This window comes from Sus scrofa, chromosome 13 (assembly GCF_000003025.6).
Source record: "Sus scrofa isolate TJ Tabasco breed Duroc chromosome 13, Sscrofa11.1, whole genome shotgun sequence".
Taxonomy (NCBI): Eukaryota; Metazoa; Chordata; class Mammalia; order Artiodactyla; family Suidae; genus Sus; species Sus scrofa.
Genome location: NC_010455.5, coordinates 65,858,236 through 65,877,710, shown reverse-complemented (window position 1 = coordinate 65,877,710; position 19,475 = coordinate 65,858,236). Strand labels below are relative to the sequence as shown.

General features: G+C 44.7%; 1 protein-coding gene across 1 annotated transcript in view; it reads left to right on the top strand.

Annotated features, from left to right (window-relative positions):
- LHFPL4 (lipoma HMGIC fusion partner-like 4) overlaps positions 1-10,587 on the top strand; it is a 53,764-nt gene extending 43,177 nt beyond the window's left edge. The window contains exons 2-3 of the mRNA XM_003132354.6: positions 214-450; positions 4,540-10,587. Of these exons, the coding sequence (XP_003132402.3) occupies positions 214-450; positions 4,540-4,640 (338 nt within the window). The 3' untranslated portion in view covers positions 4,641-10,587. The remainder of the gene's footprint in view (positions 1-213; positions 451-4,539) is intronic.

Below are 19,475 nucleotides of genomic sequence, written 5' to 3'. Positions count from 1 at the left end.
AAGTTTCTGCTCCCCAACACACGAGGCCCTCCCAAACGCAGAGTTTCTGGATCCACTGGAGGTGGTTAATAAGCTCCTGGGTTGTTGGGTGGAGCAGGAGTGTGGGGCCCAGCCTTAGGGGGCTTCTGGTGGTCCTCAGGCTCTGGGGAGTAATCATCCCCTTCTCTCTTCCTTCCTGACCCTGGTGGTGGGCCCGGCCTGGTGCCCTCTCAGCTCTGTGCCTCGTGCTAGGCTGCATGATCTTCCCCGACGGCTGGGACGCCGAGACAATCCGGGACATGTGCGGGGCCAAGACTGGGAAGTACTCTCTGGGGGACTGTTCGGTGCGCTGGGCATACATCCTGGCCATCATCGGCATCCTCAACGCCCTCATCCTCTCCTTCCTTGCCTTCGTGCTGGGCAACCGGCAAACAGACCTGCTGCAGGAGGAACTCAAGCAGGAGAACAAAGGCGAGCGTGCATGCTTCCGCTTTGCTTCTGGTGGGCGGCTGGCGGTGGTGGGGGTGTGTGGGCGGGAGCACCTTAAAAGTCAAGTGAAGCACAAGTTAGAAACCGTACAGACAGGCAGACTGCCTCGGAGACAGTTTGAAGTTATCCCTCATATCTCAACATTTGCATGCCTGACCCAGCAAACTCTTCCATGAGCATAAACTCAGGAGAAATGTATAAGAATATGCTCTTGGCAGCAATTTCAAAATAGCCAACACCTAAATGGCCATTGACAGGAGGATGGGTAAATACATGGTGATGTATTCACATCACGGCACAGTTCACAACTGTGGAAATGAATGAACTTCACTTATATGTAACAGAATGAATAGATACAGCCTGGAAACATAATATTGAGAGAGAGAGAGAGGAGTTAAAATTTTTTTTTTTTTTTTTTTTTTTTTTTGTCTTTTGTCTTTTTTGTTGTTGTTGTTGTTGCTATTTCTTGGGCCGCTCCCACGGCATATGGAGGTTCCCAGGCTAGGGGTCCAATCGGAGCTGCAGCCACCAGCCTACGCCAGAGCCACAGCAACGCAGGATCCGAGCCGTGTCTGCAACCTACACCACAGCTCATGGCAACGCCAAATCCTTAACCCACTCAGCAAGGCCAGGACCAAACCTGCAACCTCATGGTTCCTAGTCAGCTTCATTAACCACTGCGCCACGACGGGAACTCCGTGATAATTTTTTTGAGCTAAAAAACTCAGCAACACTACTCTAAATACAGTTTAAATATATATGCATATATAAAAATATTGTATTTTTTTAAAAAAGCAAAGAAATGATCAATACAAAAGGTAGGTAGGACTGTGGTTCTCTGTGGTTGGGATGGAAGCAGGGAAGCAAGGGCATGAGGTGGGGGACAGGCAGGTATGTTCAAATTATGGGTGGGTTATGTTCTTGCATGGTGAGCCCACAGATGTTTGGTACAGTTGCTTTATACCCAGTATATTATGCATAAACTTTCATATGTTTCAAGTAACAGTAATATATAAGAAAGAAAGAAATTGACACCTAAGGCCAGAGCCTCAGGAATAAACTGTTATTAGATGCTTATTTGTGTATCTAAGCACATTGTTAGATCCCTTTATGAAATGTATGGTGGTAGTATGTACTCATGCAGGAGAGACATCATGTGAAACAAATCCCTCCTTAGTTGGCTTTCTGTGCTCGACTCTAGAGCACATCTTAAAGATATTTATCATTTTATGGGGAGCTGTCTTGCCCTTTATATCCAGTGCTTAGCATTACATAAGATGAGGGAATTGTAGTTTCTTAACCACTCTCCTTGTAGGGGCTGTTATGAAGGTTTCCAAGTTTTTACTATTACTGGAGACCATCTTTATCTTGGCCTTCTTTTTATTTATTTTTTTGCTTTTTTAGGGCCGCACCTATGGCACATGGAAGTTCCCAGGCTAGGGGTCGAGTCGGAGCTGAGGCTGCTATCCTACACCACAACCACAGCAACACCAGATCCAAGCCATGTCTGCAACCTACACCACAGCTCATGGCATTGCCAGATCCTTAACCCACTGAGCAAGCCCAGGGATCGAACCGGCATCCTCATGGATACTAGTTGGATTCGTTTCCATGCCATAACGGGAACTTACTAAATTTTTTTTAATTAAAGTATAGTTGATTTATAATGTTCTGTCAATTTCTGCTGTGTAGCAAATTGACTCAGTCATACACACGCACACATATATATGTCTATATTCTTTTCCTCATATTATCTTCTATCATGTTCTATCATGTTCTATCACAGGTGTTCTCTGTACTATACAGTAGGACCTCTTGCTTATCCATTCTAAATGGGAGAGTTTGCATCTGCTAACCCCAATCTCCCAGGCAGTCCCACTCCCTCCCCCTCCTCCTTGGCAACCACAATTCTGTTCTCCATGTCTGTGAGTCTGTTTCTCTTGTGTAGATAGGTTCATCTGTGCCATATTTTAGATTCCACATATAAGTGATGTCATGGTGTTTTTCTTTCTCTTTCTGACTTACTTCACTTAGTATGAGAATCTCTAGTTGCATCCATGTTCCTGCGAATGGCATTATTTTGTTCTTTTTTGTGGCTGAGTAGTATTCCATTGCTTATAGGTACCACATCTTCTTAATCCATTCATCTGCTGATGGACATTTAGGTTGTGTCTAGGTCTTGGCTATTGTGAATACTGCTGCAGTGAACATAGGGAAGCGTGTATCTTTTTGAATTGTAGTTTTGTCCGGATATATGCCCAGGAGTGGGATTGCTGGATGGTATGATAGTTCTATATTTAGTTTTCTGAGGAACCTCCATACTGTTTTCCATAGTGGTTGTACCATTTTACATTCCCATCAACAGTGTAGCAGGGTTCTCTTTTCTCCGCACCCTCTCCAGCATTAGTTATCTGCAGACTTATTAGGGATGGCCATTCTGACTGGTGTGAGGCAGTTGTCTTTGCCTTCTTATACACAAGAGTTTTTTCAGTGTTGTTCCAGAAGTGCATTGTACACTCACAGTTGTAGGGATAATTCAAGATTGCTCTCTAAAGGAAGGTCAGTCTTCTGACCCAGCCCTCGACCACAGAGAAAGGGGTATACTGAATCTGTCTGGGTGTGCATTCTCTGCCATGGGAAGTCAGATTTTGTTGTTCCCGTGGTCTTACCTTTCCTTGAGCTGTTAGCATGTGCTAGGTCTATGGTCCCTTTCCTTCAGTTTCATTCATCTCTTGGTGTCTCTCATCTATAAAATGGGGATAATGACAGTGAGGGTTATTATCTGATTTGACAAGAGGTACCCTAGAATTGAGGTATGAATTCCCCTGGACTGTGAAGGCAGACTCTGTTGGAAGCAGGTTGAGCTAAGAAATGCCTTCACCTCTTGGAACCTCAGTTTCCTGTACTACCTAAAGCAAGAGTGGTGAAACTCATACTGCCTTAAAAGACTGTCTTGTGGGAGTTCATGTCCTGGCACAGCAGAAACGAATCTGACTAGGAACCATGAGGATGCGTGTTTGATCCCTGGCTTCACTCAGTGGGTTAAGGATCCAGCGTTGCCATGAGCCATGGTGTAGGTCATAGACGTACGTGACTCGGATCCTGCATTGCTGTGGCTGTGGCTTAGGTTGGCAGCTGTAGCTCCAATTAGACCCCTTAGCTTGAGAACCTCCATATGCTGCAGGTGCGGCCCTATAAACCAAAAAAAAAAAAAAAAAAGAAAAAAGAAAAGAAAAGAAAAAAGGCTGTCCTGTACAGAAGAAAGTTTGTATTCACAGAGGGGCAGTGGGGAATGCTTGGTGAATGCTGTCACTCCTCACAGCTCCCCACCAGGCAGGCATTATGACCATATTTTATGAATGAGAAAGCAGAGGTCTGGAGAGGCCCAATAACTTGCCCAAGTTCACCAAAGTGGTAGAGCCAGGATTTGAGCCCAGGTCTAAGTCCAGAGGCAAGCTCTTTTCTGCTGCAGACCCTCTGGGGCTGATAAGCTGTCCCCTGACCTCCTGTCCCTGGAGATTCTGACACCCAGTGATTTCTATGGTCTTGGTGTGGGGTCAGGGCCTGCCCTCTGGTGGCAGCATCCAGAAGTGCAAGACTAGGACCTCCATGTGGCCTTTTGGAAGGGGCCTGGGGATGAGATGGGCCCATTCAGCATCCTCTCCTCCCTCCCTGACGCAACGTAACAGCTCGGTATGCTACAAGTGGCACAAGGGATCCCCAGTTTGCCTCCTTCAGCGTCCAGGGATCTCCATCCCTCACTGGGAGCTCAAGGTGAGTGAGCCTCATAGTTCAGTTCTGAGCCAGAGACCTCTGGAACAAACGTAATATTTACTGTGTGCCAAATACCATGCAGAACCCTTGGCTGGCATTACTTAGGTCTTTTTGACCCCTCAGAATCACTCTGTGGAGAAGTAGGCTGTTATGTCCATTCTACAGATGAGGAAATTGGGGCTCAGAGAGGCCAAATGGCTGGCTTGAGGCCATCCAACTAGTCAGGCCCAGCTTTAGCCTGAGAGAGCCCCAGAGCTGGGCGGCCTCTTACTTTCTGCAATTCTCTCTCTCTCTCAGATTTTGTGGGCTCTACAGTAAGCTCCGTGTTGCGGCCAGGAGGTGATGTCTCTGGATGGGGAGTTCTCCCCTGTCCCGTCGCTCACTCACAGGGACCCTGAAGGCCAGGACCACAGCCCAGGAATTGACCTGCCCTCAGCTTGTCTGTCTCCTGCCCTCTCATCCCTCCATTCAAGCTCCGAGGGAAGAACCCGGTCTTGGACTGACTTCTCACCTGCTACCCGTCTGCAAGCTCCAGGCTTTGAAGAGAGGTTGGGACTGGGATGCAGCCTGGGGGAGGGGAGGAGGCCCTGAAGGCCCCAGGAAGGCCTGGTTTTGCACCTCCCTCAACTGGCCGAAGGGAGCTGGCCCCCAGTCCCTGGCCTCCTCCTCCCTTGCATCCTGGCTGGGGGCCCTGCAGAGTCTCCAGGGGCAGGAAGCACCGTGGTTCTGGTTCCCCAGCCTCCCTCAGTCTGGAGGGCTGCTGCCTGGCTCTGTCCTCCCCTCCTCTGGTCCCCAGCCTCCTGCAGAAACTCAACTAAGACACTGATCCAGGCAGACCAGACTCTTTCCTACCTTTCTTTTGGCTGGTGATGGTTCCATCATTTCATCACAGAGCTCCAAGCACCCCCGGCCGCCCTGGGGCCTCTCTTCTCCTGCTCCAGCTGCTCCCAGCTCTCCCACAGGAGTCCGAACTGCACCAAGGGAGAGGCATAGGGCCTGCTGGTCAGCTGCTGACTGGGGCCCTATTCATACAGACGCTGAGCAAAGATAGGCAGGCTCCGGAGGCAGTGCTGAGATCCCGTTTTGGTGGCACTTGGCCACTGGGGCTGCAAGTGGCTCAGCTTGGGGTTGGCCTGGCCTTCTCCCTGCTCAGATGGCTCACCAGTGACAGGACCCTTGACTCTGGCCTGTTTTGTACAGCACAGACTTTGTGGCCCTGTTGTCAGGGTTGGGGGTTGGGGAGGGGGACCCATGGGTGGGAATTAGGGGATGCATCACCCCTTTGCCCCTTCTCATGTCCCCCTCCCCCCCGACATCTGCCAAGAGCAGAGACTGTCTTGCCTCTTTGATACTTTTCTGCATAACTTGAACTTGCAGGTCACCTCTGAACAGGGTACCCCCTGTCCCCATCCCCAGGCCTTGTAACCCTGTCCCCACTTCCTCCTTCTTCCCACCTCTCGCCTTGTGGTCTGCCCAGGGTCTGCAGCCTGATGGGCATGCTTAGAGCCAAGGCATGAGTGAATGTGTGTGTGTGTGTGTGTGTGTGTGTGTGTGTGTGTGTGTGTAGGTGTGTGTGGGGCAGATGATGAGTCTTCTCATCCCTCTCTAACCCCTGTGGGGGCATCTCCCCCGCCTGGCAGGGAGCACAGAGGGAGATTGCAGGTGTTTCTGACCCCTCCTCACTGCCTCGCGGACCTGATGGTAGAGCTATCTGGTCTGGGGCATGGATGGCCTCTTCCAGCCCCCAGTTCAGTGGCTGATTGGCTTCATCTCGTGTGCCTACTTCTGTCTCCAGGTACCCCTCCAGCAGTGGAGGGGGAGCATGTTGCCATGTCATGTCCGCCTGGGAGAAAGGCAGCGAGTGCCATATATTTGCAACCTTGTGTTCATTTCCACAGGACCTGGACCTGAGAGTTAGGGTTTCCAAGACAGACCCTAGAAATCCTCTGCCTGAGTCCCCAGCCTGCACTCTAACTGGAATCATGTGCTGGGTCCTCAGAGGATTCCTGAAACCTGGAACTTACGAAGTTCTGACCCTGACCCTCTCTACTCCCTCTTCCTGGGCAAACAGCTACCCCTGTGCTCCAGCCCCAGCACTGTGCTCCTCTCCTAGCCCCACCAGGTCCGGGGCTGAGTGGAAGGGTTGGGGGAGCCTTGTGGTGGGGAGGGAGGAGGGCAAAAGTGAGTCCTCCAAGATCCAAACCAAAGCCGAATGTTAGAAGGCAGCAGAGAGAGGAACTCAAAGCAAGTGACTAGAAGTGGGGAGAAGACAGAGATGGGAGAAAGAGGGAGGTGCAGAGATAGGGAGAGGAGGGAGGGAGTCTGAGGAGGAGGGGGAGACTGAGGAGGTACAGAGGTGGAGGAAGAGTGAACAGAGAGGGGGTGATGGATGGAGCACTGGGGTGGGGGCGGGGAGGTGCCCAGAGCTGGAGGAAGGGGAAGGAGACAAAGGGAGAGGTGAGTTGTGGGAGGCCAGGAGACAGGACTCGGAGGAGGGGGGAGCAGCTGCTGTGTGCCCTCTGCGAGGGGAGAGCCCACTCCCCCATGGGTGCCTGCTGCCCAAGGGGGCCACAGACCCCTGTGCCCTGGGAGGAAATTAGAACCTACCTCCTCCGAGGCTGAGGCATCACATCAGGAGAACCGAGTCCAGGTGATCCCGGAGCAGGTTAGTGGAAGAGAGGGAGGGTGGTTTCCAGCTGCTGCTCTGGCTGAGAGAGGGGCAGTTAGGATAATCACCCAGGAGCTTGGGGTGAGGGGGGCAGTGTTGGTGGAGCTGGAGGAACACCAAGTACCTTAGGGAAGGGAAAGAGTTTCAATTGGGGACCAAACCAAAGCCCTGTCTCTGAGGCTTCAGCAGAGGGGGGAAACAGATGCTTCAGCCAGAGGCCCCAGGTGAGGCTACAGCCAAGCCTATGGCTCAGACGGCTCTTGGGGGCCAGGAAGCCATCACAGCACTTTGTGGTTTGCTCTCACCCATGGCTGGCTTGGCTTTCACCTTTGGGAGGAGACGAAGCAGAGGAGATGGTCTGTTCCTGACCTGGGCTCGGTCCCTTGGTCCCTGAAAGAGGCTGCACTTTGAGTGGCCCACCGAGGCACTCCTTCCCAAGCCATGCCTGGACCAGTGGGCTGTGGCACTACTTGGGTCCCTCTGCCTGGTGGGGGACTATCTCAGGAGAGGCCAAGGCAGCTCCAACATTTTTTTGTTTTTTTTTGTGGGGGGGGGGAGGTTCTGAGCACCACTTGCTCAAGTCCTTCCAGGTCTTGGAATGGGAGGACTTTCCTCTTTGGGGACCAGTACCCATGGAGGAAAACACCATGGGTAGGATCAAATGATCGAAGGTCTTTTCAGGCCTGGCCTAGCCAAGAAGAGCTTTCAGACTAGGCCATGGGGAAAACCCCCCGCAGACTTGTCTCACGGTTCTGCTTGTGCACGGGAATCACTCTTCTCCAGTTTCCAGTGTGAACTGAGAAAGGGAGGCCCTCTCTTTGGAGAAGCTGGGATCTTCCCAGCACAAGAAACTTCCACAGGCCCCTGCCTGGCTCAGGGCCAGCCTTCGGGTGGGACTGGAGTTTTCTGAGAGGGGAACAAGGGAGCCACAGTCCTTCCCTGAGCTCTGGCCATGCGAGGGCCGTTGCTGTGTCATTAGGATAGCTTGGTGTTGTCTACACCCCATTAGTAAGTTATGTCTGAATGTGTCTGCGCTGTCTGTCGTCCAATTTGGTAACTGATTTTGGTCCTCACCCCTTCTGCTGCTGCTGGATTTGAGCTTCAGTGCAGGTGGAATGACGTTCAAATAAAGAAACACTTTATATCACCCATGCTAGCTTCTCCTTCTCTGAGTTGGCCCCCAGGGGATCAAGAAGGGCTAGATTCAACTTGACCCTTTGTACCAGGTGTGGCTGCATATTACCAGAGCTTACTGGAGGTAGCCAGACCATGACTGACATGGCCAGTTTTATCAGGAACCCCGGAACATTTCAATCCTGGCTTCCATCCTCAAGGACACCTTATGGCCCAGGGTGGCTGCTGGGGCTCTAGTCACTTTGATCCACATTTTGTTTTAAGGAGACTTCTGGAGATCCCATAAGACTGAGTAGGCACACAGCACACCTAACTGAAATGTAGTCTGTTAACAAATACAATTGGAGACGTTTCCAAAGAAAGAGGAGAGAAGAGCTGGCAGTCTGCCAGCTCCTGCATGGGCTTGAAAACAAGGCTCCACCCTTCTCAGCCTGTGTGGCCTTGGACAAATCCCTTCACCTCTATTTAAGTCCCCACTGAATAAGTGGGGATGATGACAGTGATCTCTGGGAAGTTTTAAGGAACCAACGAGGGAATGCGTGTGAATTGCTTTGAAGTGTCTGGCACACAGTAACACGACCCATGTGGGAACTACAATGATTATAATTTTTGCACTTGGTAAGTGAGCCTTCGTTCAACATGCTTTGAGAACATAGTATTTGCTGAGCGCTTAAAGAACAAAATCCTTCAAGGTCAGTCTGATTGGGGAAATAAACATATAAAAACAATGTGAAATCTACCTGGTGCAGGGTATTGTGAGTACCTTGTGTGGCTTGAGGTGGGATGAGTAGAGCCGGGGATGGAAGGTTTTGCAGTAGGATGAACAGGAGGTAGGCAGGCAGGTGCCAGGAAAGCCATTCATGAAAGAGTAGGCGGCTTGAGGAAGGAGACTGAGGTGAGAAACAGAATTGAACCTGTGGAGAAGTAAAAGCAATTTAGTAATGCTGAACTGTAAACTGTGAGGTGGGGAGAGTCAGAGATTAACATGCAGAGCTTGGCAAAGGCCAGATGATGAAAAGGCTTAGAGGCTGTGTACAGCAGTTCGGACCCTTGGGAACCAGGGAAGTGTTTTAAGCCTGAAAAAAATACAATTTGATACGCATTCCAGAAAGATCAGTTTTAATGAAAGGGAAGGCCTGAAGCAGGGTGATGGCAGTGGTTTTGAGAGAGGTAAGAAATTTTATATTTAGGAAGTAGAATTGAGGATATTTAGTAACTGACCGATTATGGGGATAAGGGATAGAGTGGCATCAAGGAGGACAGTTAAAACGTTTTGCTTAGGGGAAAAGAAAAGTTTGCCAGTGTAGCGGGGGAACAAGATGAACAGTTCAATTTGAGACATGCATATGGGACATCCTGGTAGATTGCCCAGTAGTCAGCTGACTTACATGGATTTGGGAGCCCAAGAGAAACACGAACATGCATGTAATGGCTGAAACGTGAAGCGCAGATGAACTTGTTCAGGGTGACTTGTGTAGTGTGAAGAGAGCATGGGGCTACGAATCACTGGAAAACACCAATGTATAAAGGTCAGAGGAATGGCTGTCCAAAAGGAGAGTCGGAGCTACTTAACAGTGAGGACGTGGTGTTAAGGAAACCCAGGACTTGGAACTTAAGGGGAAGTTCAACTGGTCAGGTGGAGCAGAGAATTAGGGACTGAAATCTGTGCCCACTAAACTTGGGAACAAAGAGGCCACTGCTGGATTTGATAAAAGCATGTTCAGAGGAGTGTGAGGAGAGCCACACTGAGGCCTGTTAAGGGAGAGAATGGGAGATAACTGAGAGGATCACCTTCTGGAGAAGAGTGGCTAAGAAGGGGAAAGAAATGACTCCGTTCATTCAGGAAATGCTAAGTGTACATAGTGAACAAGCAGTGGACAAGGATCAGCATGTAATTTAAAGGAGGAAATGGAATCCCTTTTTCTTTAAATATGGAAGAGTTCTGAATATTTGTGGGTCATAGCCAGTAAGAGTTCAAAGATTAAGAGAGGTTGCTAATGGAAGAGGCTAGGATGTATAAGGTTTAGTTAGAGAGCTCTTGCCTGATGGCATCCATTTTTCTCAGTGAAGCAGGAGGCAATATTCTCTACTGAAAGTCAAGGGAATGAGCAAGGGGTTTGAGAAGAATGATGAAAATTTGGAACAGCTGTTAAAGGATCTGTCAAAAGATATGAAAGGACTGATTAGTGACCATGAAACTATGGTGGCACCAAGAGATGGGAGGGTAGACATGGAAGTAAGACTATATAAACTGGAAGGCAGGTGCAAGGTCAGCACAGTCAGAGGTCCACCATCAGATATACGCTGGTTATGGGAAAATGGGGCAGACTGACAATGAAAATGGAGAAATTAAGGCATGTGAAAGAGCTGGACGTTTAGGAGATTATAGTTAGAAAGGTATTTGACCTGAATATTCTGAGTAATTCTTTTTCTTCAGCTCTTATTTAATTTTAATGATTTTTATTTTTTCCATTATAGCTGATTTACAGTGTTCTGTCAGTTTTCTGTACAACAAAGTGATCCAGTCACACACATAGACATTCTTTTTCTCACGTTATCCTCCATTATGTTCCATCACAAGTGACTAGACATAGTTGCCTGTGCTATACAGCAGGATCTCATTGCTTATCCACCCCAAATGCAAGAGTTTGCATCTATTAACCCAGACCCCCAGTCCATCCCACTCCCTCCCCCTCTCCCTTGGCAATCACAAGTCTGTTCTCCAAGTCCATGAGTTTCTTTTCTATGGAAAGTTTCCTCTGTGCCATGTATTAGATTCCAGATATAAGTGATATCATGTAGTATTTGTCTTTCTCTTTCTGACTTCACTTAGAGAGTCTATTTCCATCCATGTTGCTGCAAATGGGATTATTTTATTCTTTTTATGGCTGAGTAGTATTCCATTGTTTATATATTGCAAAGCTTCTAAATCCATTCATCTGTCAGTGGACATTTAGGTTGTTTCCATGTCCTGGCTAGTGTGAATAGTGCTGCAATGAACGTAGGGGTGCATGTGTCTTTTTCAAGGAAAGTTTTCTTTGGATATATGCTCAAGAATGGGATTGCTGGATCATATGGTAGTTCTATATTTAGTTTTCTGAGGAACCTCCATAGTGTTTCCATAGTGGTTGTACCAAATAACGTTACCACCAACAGTGTAGGAGAGGACCCTTTTCTCCACACCCTCTCCAGCATTTGTTGTTGACTTGTTAACGATGGCCATTCTGACAGGTGTGAGGTGGTACCTCATGATAGTTTTGATTTGCATTTCCCTAATAATTAGTCATTGAGCATATTTTCATGTGCCTATTGGCCATCTGTATGTCTTTGGGGAAATGTCTATTCAGGTCTTTTGCCCATTTTTCAATTGGGTTGTTGGTTTTGCTGGTGAATTGTGTTTAAGTTGTTTGTATATTTTAGAGATTAAACCCTTGTCAGTTGCATCATTTGAAACTATTTTCTCCCATTCTGTAGGTTGTGTTTTTGGTTTTTTGGGGGGATTTCCTTTGTGTTGCAAAAGTTTGTCAGTTTGATTAGGTTCCATTGGTTTACTTTTGCTTTTATTTCTGTTGCTTTGGGAGACTGACCTGAGAAAACATTTGTAAAGTTGATGTCAGAGAATGTTTTACCTATGTTCTCTTCCAAGAGTTTAATAGCGTCTTGTCTTACATTTAAATCTTTAAGCCATTTGAAGTTCATTTTTGTATATGGTGTGAGGGTGTTTTCCAGTTTCACTGATTCACATGCGACTGTCCAGTTTTCCCAGCACCACTTGCTGAAAAGACTATCTTTTCCCCATTTTATATTCTTTCCTCCTTTGTCAAAGATTAATTGACCGTAGGTGTCTGGGTTTATTTCTGGGTTCTCTATTCTGTTCCATTGGTCTGTATGTCTGTTTTAGTACCAGTACCACACTGTCTTGATCACCATGGCTTTGTAATATTGCCTGAAGTTTGGAAGAGTTATGGCTCCTTCTTGGTTTTTGTTCCATATAAATTTTAAAATTCCATATAAGTTCTTGGATTGTTTGTTCTAGTTCTGTGAAAAATGTCATGGGTAATTTGACAGGGATTGCAGTGAATCTGTAGGTTACTTTGGGTAGTATGGCCATTTTTGCGATATTAATTCTTCCAGCCCAGGAGCATGGAATATCTTTCCATTTCTTTGAATCCTCTTTAATTTCCTTGATTAACGTTTTATAGTTCCTAGCATATAAGTCTTTCACCTCCTTGGTCAGGTATATTCCTGGGTCTTTAATTTTGTGGGGTGCAATTTTAAAAGGTATTGTATTTTTGTATGCCTTTTCTAATTGATAGTATGATTAGTATACAGAAATGCAACCAGTTTCTGAATGTTAATCTTGTATCCTGCTACTTTGCTGAATTCATTGATCAGTCTGAGAAGTGTGTGTGTGTGTGTGTCATATTAATGGTGGCCTTGTAGAGTGAATTTGGGGTGTTACCCTCTCTTTATTTCTTTGGAATAGTTTGAGAATGAGAGGTATTACTTCTTTGTATGTTTGGTAGAATTCCCCAGTGAAGCCATGTGTTCCTAGACTTTTGTTTTGGGGGAGTTTTTTGACTACTGATTCAGTTTCAACACAGTCTCTTCAGATTATCAATTTTTCCTAATTCATTCTTGAAAAAAATGTATGTTTCTAGGAATTAATCCATTTCTTCTAGTTTGTCCAATTTATTGACTTATACCAGCTCATAACATTCACTTAGAATTGTTTATATTTCTGTGATATCAGTTGTAACTTTTCCTCTTGTATTTCTTATTTTATTTCCCTGTCTAATGCTAACCATAATGAGCCTGGCTAAAGGCTTAACATCTAGTCACCGACCCTGTGACTTTTGATTGGAGCATTTAGTTCATTGACATTTAAAGTGATTATTGATAGGCATGTACTTATTGCCATTTTTATTGTTTGACAGTTGTTTTAAAATGATTATTTTTAATACTTATTTCCCAATACAATTATTTTTCTACTGTACAGCATAGTGACCCAGTTACACATACATGTACACATTCTATTTTTGCACACTATCATGCTCCATCATAAGTGACTAGACATATTCCAGTGCTACACAGCAGGATCTCATTGCTAATCTGTTCCAAAGGCAAGAATTTGTATCTATTAACCCCAAGCTCCCCATGTTTGAGTAGTTTTTGTGTGGAGTCCTTAGAGTTTTCTACATATAGTACATGTAATCCACATAAAGTGACAATTTCACCTCTTCCAATTTGGATAATTTTCGTTTGTCTGATTGCTGTGATTAGGACTTCCAATACTATGTTGAATAAAGGTGGTGAGAGTGGGCATCCTCTTCTTGTTCCAGATTCTAGTGGGAAGGCTTTCAGCTTTTTTACATTGAGTAATATATTGGTTCTGGGTTTGTCATAAATAGCTTTTATTATGTTAAGGTATGTTCACACTATACCCACTTTGGTAAGAGTTTTTTTTTTTTTTTTTATCATGAATGGACGTTGGACTTTGCCAAATGCTTTTTCTGCATCTATTAAAATGATCATGTGGTTTTTGATTTTTTTTTTTCATGTGGTTTTTTCTTTTGTTGATGTGGTGTATGTTATTGATTGATTTGCATATGTTGAACCATCCTAATGAACCTGGGATGAATCCCACTTGGTCATGGTGTATGATCTTTTTTATATGGTGTTGGAATTTGTTGGCTAAAATTTTATTGAGAATTTTTGTGTCTATATTCATCAGATAGGCATGTATAATTTTGTTTTTTGGTAGTATCTTTGCTTTTGGTATTAGGGTGATGCTGGCTTCAGAGAATGTCTTTGGGAGTATTCCTTTTTATCCAACCTTTGGAAAAGTTTAAGAAGGATGGGTATAAGTTCTTCTTTGTATGTTTGGTAGAATTCACCTGTGAAGCCATCTGGTCCTGGACTTTTGTTTATAGGGATGTTTTTATTACATATTCAACTTCATTTCTAGCTATTGGTCTGTTCACTTGATCTATTTCTTCTTGATTCAGTTTTGGTGGGCTTTAAGTTTCTAGAAAGTTGTCCATTTCTTAAAGGCTGTCAAATTTGTTAGCATACAATTGTTCATAGTATTCTCTTATGGTTTGTCTTTCTGCAGTATCCATTGAGATTTCTTCTTTTTCATTTCTCTTGTTTGTTTTTTTTCCTCTCCTCTTCTTGGTGAGTCTGACCAGAGGTTTGTCAAATTTGTTTACCTTTTCGAAGAATCAGCTCTTGGTTTTATTGATTTTTTTCTATTATTTTTTGAATCTCTCTTTTATTGATTTCCTCTCTGATCTTCATATGATTTTCTTCCTTCTGCTGACTTTATGTTTTGTTTATTCTTCTTTTTCTAATTATTCTGAGTAATTCTTGCAAAAGATTTTGCGATGAGAGGCATCCTGGTTAGGATGTCCACCCAAATGGGAAGGACAGTGGGAGAAAATGGGGTGGAGAAGACAAGCCAAAGTTAAGACTCGAGAGAATCAGAGAGAGGGAGTTCCCGTCATGGCACAGTGGAAACGAATCCAGCCAGGATCCATGAGGATGCGGGTTCAATCCCTGGCTTCGCTCAGTGGGCCAGGGATCCTGTGTTCCTGTGAGCTATGGCGTAGGTTGCAGACATGGCTTGGACCCCACATTGCTGTGGCTGTGGTAGGCTGGCAGCTGTAGCTCCGATTTCACCCCTAGCCTGGGAACTTCCTTACACCATGGGTATGGCCCTAAAAAGCCAAAAAGCAAAAAGAATCAGAGAGAGACATTGGAAGGTTAAAACGACATCAGTGAAGAGGGTTGAAACACAAGAACCAAATGTGTGAGCTTCGGGGTGGGTGCAGGATATTTTTATCTGAGGGACAAGATGAGTTTTGTCTGGAGACATCTGGGAAGACCCTCCGTGCAACGAGAAGTGAGAGCAGGAGCGGCCTCCACATCAAGGGCTGCAAAGGAGGTGTGTCCTCCGGAGAGAACTGTATTCAGTAAAGGTTGACAGACAAGATGGAGGAGGTGGGGGTTTGTCTATCAAAGAAAAGGGCTGTCCAGACAGCACCACAGGAAAGTTGGGAGAGAAGGATGGGAAATGGTAAAAGCAGAGAACCCTGGAAAGCCAGAGGACATGGAGAACTATTTCGTGGGGTGACTAAGGAGAGTGAAGTGGGGAGAACTCACCAGATTCCAAGATTCCAACCAGGCTCTGGTTTGAAACCCCTCTCAAGTCCACTAAGGCAGAGAAGAAGGCTGCTGGCGTCCAAACAGACCCGGAGGTGCTGGGAGCTCACTTAGGTGCTGAAATTCAACCTGTGTGGGTTGGAGCCTTCTTCGGATTTATTTACTCATTCAACAAAACATTTGTTAAATGCCTGTTCTGGTCAGGTACTGCCAGGCTCTAGAAATTCACAAATAAATCAGACAGAGGACCTGGACTCAAATGATCTTAGGCCACTTAGCAACAGCGTTGTTTGCCTGTTCATTGCAGCTATGTAAGATTCTGTTCTTTGTTAGACATGTTGCAGCATAAAACAAATGTATGGGCAGATGAACTATGATACCTTTTTGACCATAACCAAAGAGAAACTTGGTAGCCACCTTGCAAGTCTTTTAAACCTAACGCTAATTATCTTTGATAGTATCCTTGCTCTCTGATAATGACAAGATGTTTCAGACTGATATTGGACATTTTTTCCTTCATCCCCAAATCTGCCATTTCTCTAGGAAGCCCTATTTCTAAGCCTTTCCCAGTTGATAGAGCTAAGATATGGACACACACATATGTGGATATGGGATCTATCTAATCTGTCTGTGATAAAATACCTCATTAGGGAGCTCCCTGGTGGCCTAGTGGTTAAAGACTCTGTGTCACTGCTGTGCTCAGGCTACTGCTCTGGTTCAGGTTCAATTGCTGGCCTGGGAACTTTCATATGCCTCAGGCATGGCCAAAAAGAGCAAACAAACACAAAACTTCCTGAGTTGGTACTGATATAAGAAAGGTTTTGGCTTAACATCCTCTGTCTTGACATCAATGACACCTTTTCCCCCCTCATTTAGAATCTGGGTTCTCAAGGGCAATGGATTCTTTTTTTTTTTTTTTATTGGCTTTTTGCCATTTCTATAGCCACATCTCTGGCATATGGAGGTTCCCAGGCTAGGGGTTGAGTTGGAGCCGTAGCTGCCAGTCTATGCCAGAGCCACAGCAATGCGGGATCCAAGCAGTGTCTGCAACCTATACCACATCTCACAGCAATGCCGGATCCTTACTCCAGGGAGGCCAGGGATCGAACCCGAAACTTCATGGTTCCTACTCGGATTTGTTAACCACTGAGCCACGATTCATTTGTTTTATCTGATATTAAAGCCCTCAGATATACCACCACCAGTATAATCACTAAAAAGTATTTTCTTACTTCCTTTGTAGTTGCTCTGTATTTACACTGCCTAACTCACATAAACCAGCTGACAAGTCTCACCTTATATTCCCCATTCATTTTTGTTCGAGTAGCTAACTGCATTTAATTAACTCACTACTAGACTTTCTGTTGATGTTTCTTTCTTTTTTTGTGTGTGTGTGATTTTTAGGGCCACACCTGTGGCACATGGAAGTTTCCAGGCTAGGGGTCGTATTGGAGCCACAGTCACAGCAACATGGAATCTGCGTAGCATCTGTGACCTACACCACAGCTCATGGCAATGTCGGATTCTTAACCTACTGAGCGAGGCCAGGGATGGAACCTGCATCCTTATGGATACTAGTTGGATTTGTTTCCACTGAGCCACAGTGGGAACTCCCTCTGTTGATGTTTCTAGAGTTTGGTTGCCGGAATGAGCTCAGTTTTTAACAGATTCCTAAAAGTTAATGGGAATAAAGTTCCCTAGGTTCTTGAATGCAGATGACAGTCCGCTGCTATTGTATAGTTGGTATGAAACTTCTCATTTAGTCATGGAATTTTAAACGTGTTACTCTTTTGCTATAATGTGTTGCTCTCAAAAACCTTGATACAGCTTAATTTTCTTTCCATTATAAGTAACTTTAGGAGTTACTTGGATACCCAAGGATATTTTTCCTTTTCTTTACATTCCAAAAATTTTAGGATATTTTGATATTGACCATTCTGGGTTGAATTTACAAGGTATGCAACATGTTCTGTCAATTTTTACTTTGAAATATTTCAGGGAAAGTCTTGAGATAAAACTTTTGGTATTTATTCTTTCCCTTGCCTTGTCTTTATTTGGAAATACGTATTAACACATGTCTTTTTTTTTTTTTGCCAGTCTTCTGTATTTGTCACTGGAACAAAGACTATTAGAGCAGTTTTAGGTTCACGGCAAAATTGAGCAGAGGGTACAGAGATTTTCCGTATTCTCCCTGCTCCACACATTCACAGCCTCCCTCATTAACCACAACCCCCACTAAACGGTACAACTGCTGGACCTACACTGGACATCATTTTCACCCAAGGTTCATAGTTTAGGATGGGGTTCACTCACATTCTATGGGTATAGACAAATGTATATTGCATGTATTTCCCACTACAGTATCACATAAATAGCTTCACCACCCTAAAAATCCTGTGTTCCTCCCACTCATCCCCCCCCCCCAACTGCTGATCTTTTCGCCATCTCTACAGTTTTGCATTATCTAGCGTACCATATAATTGGAATCGCATAGTATGTAGATTTTCCAGACTGGTTTTTCTCTACTAGTAATATGCATTAAGTTCTCCATTTTTTTTTTTCTTTTTTAGTTCATCCATGGCACATGGAAATTCCTGGGCCAGGGAAACTGGAGCTGCGACCTATACCACGGCTGCAGCTACACCTGTATCACAGCTGCAGCAACACTGAACCCTTAACCCACTGCAGCACAGTGGGAACTCCACTCCATGTTCTTCCTATGGCTTGATAGCTCATTTCATGTTCACTTTCCAGAAATACTAGTTTATTTACTCACCTACTGAAGGACATCTTGATTGCTTCCAAGATTTGGCAATTATCAGTAAAGCTGCTTACAACATCTATAAAGAGGTTTCTGTATAGACATACATTTTCAGCTTCTTAGGGTGTAAACTAGGAAGCACAACTGCTGGACTGTATGCTGAGTGCATGTTTAGTTTGTAAGATACTGCCAAAATGTTTTCCCAAGTTTTGCACTCCAACCGGCAGTGAGTGAGGGTTTCAGCTGCTTCACATCCTCAGCAGTATGTGGTGGGATTAGTGTTTTGGATTGTGGTCAATCTAATAGGTAGGAAATGACATCACATTGTTTCAACCTGCAACTTCCTAATGACATATGATGTTGAACATCTTTGCATATATACTAAGTGTATGTTCAGACCTTTGCCCATTTGAAAATAAGGCTATTTTATCTTGCCAAGATAAGATAGGAAAGCATTCTGTAGATAACCACAAATAAAGCTTCATATGAATTGACGAGTTCTAGTAGGATTTATACCTACTGGTGGCTGTCAATACCACTGGACCTTAAAATGTACAAATATCTTGAAATACAGCCTTTAAAAACCAATGTGCTTGACTGATTTGCTAAACTGTTTAATAGTAAGTTAAACATTATTCCTTTCCTTATCATCATTTTTTTAAAGTTTCTTCAGGTAAAAATTTTCCTTAACTTGTACTTTATGACCTCAACTTTATCTACTGGATCTTCTAATTAGGAAAATTCATTTATTTCTTGAAAAAGTGCTTCTCACCTCTCTTCTGTCAAACTGTGAGAAAATCCTGACCATAAAGAAATTAAAGTCATATTGGCTGATATAAAGGCTATCAGATATGCTGTCATGCTCTCCCCACTCAAGTCTTACTTTTTTTTTTCTCTTAATGGCCATGCCCATGGCACATGGATATTCCTGGGCCAGGGACTGAATCTGAGCTGCAGATGTAGCAACACCAGATCCTTTAAACCACTACACCAGGCTGGGGATTGAACCAGCACCTCTGCAGCAACCTAAGCTGCAGATTCTTAACCCACTGCACCACAGTGGGAACTCCAAGTCAAAAAAAAAAAAAAAAAAGCTGAGATGTAATTGACATGTATCATTTTTAGTTTCATGTGTACAACATAATGCATCTATATATATGTACATAAATATACAAATTGTGTGTATGTGTGTATATATACACACACATATGATCACAATGTCTAGTTAACATCCATCATCACCCAGTTACAAAAATTGTTTTATTGTGCTAAAAACTTTTAAGATCTACTCCCTTAGTGACATGCAAATACAGTATTATTAACTATTGTCACTATGCTGTGTTACATCCCCAGGACTTATTTATAACTCCAAGTTTGACCTTTGACCATTGTCACCCATTTGGCTTAACCCCACATCCTCCACCTCTGGGAACCACCAATCTGTTCTCTGTACCCATAAGCTCATTTTTTTTTTTTTTTTTGAAGACTCTCTATATTTTTGTATGA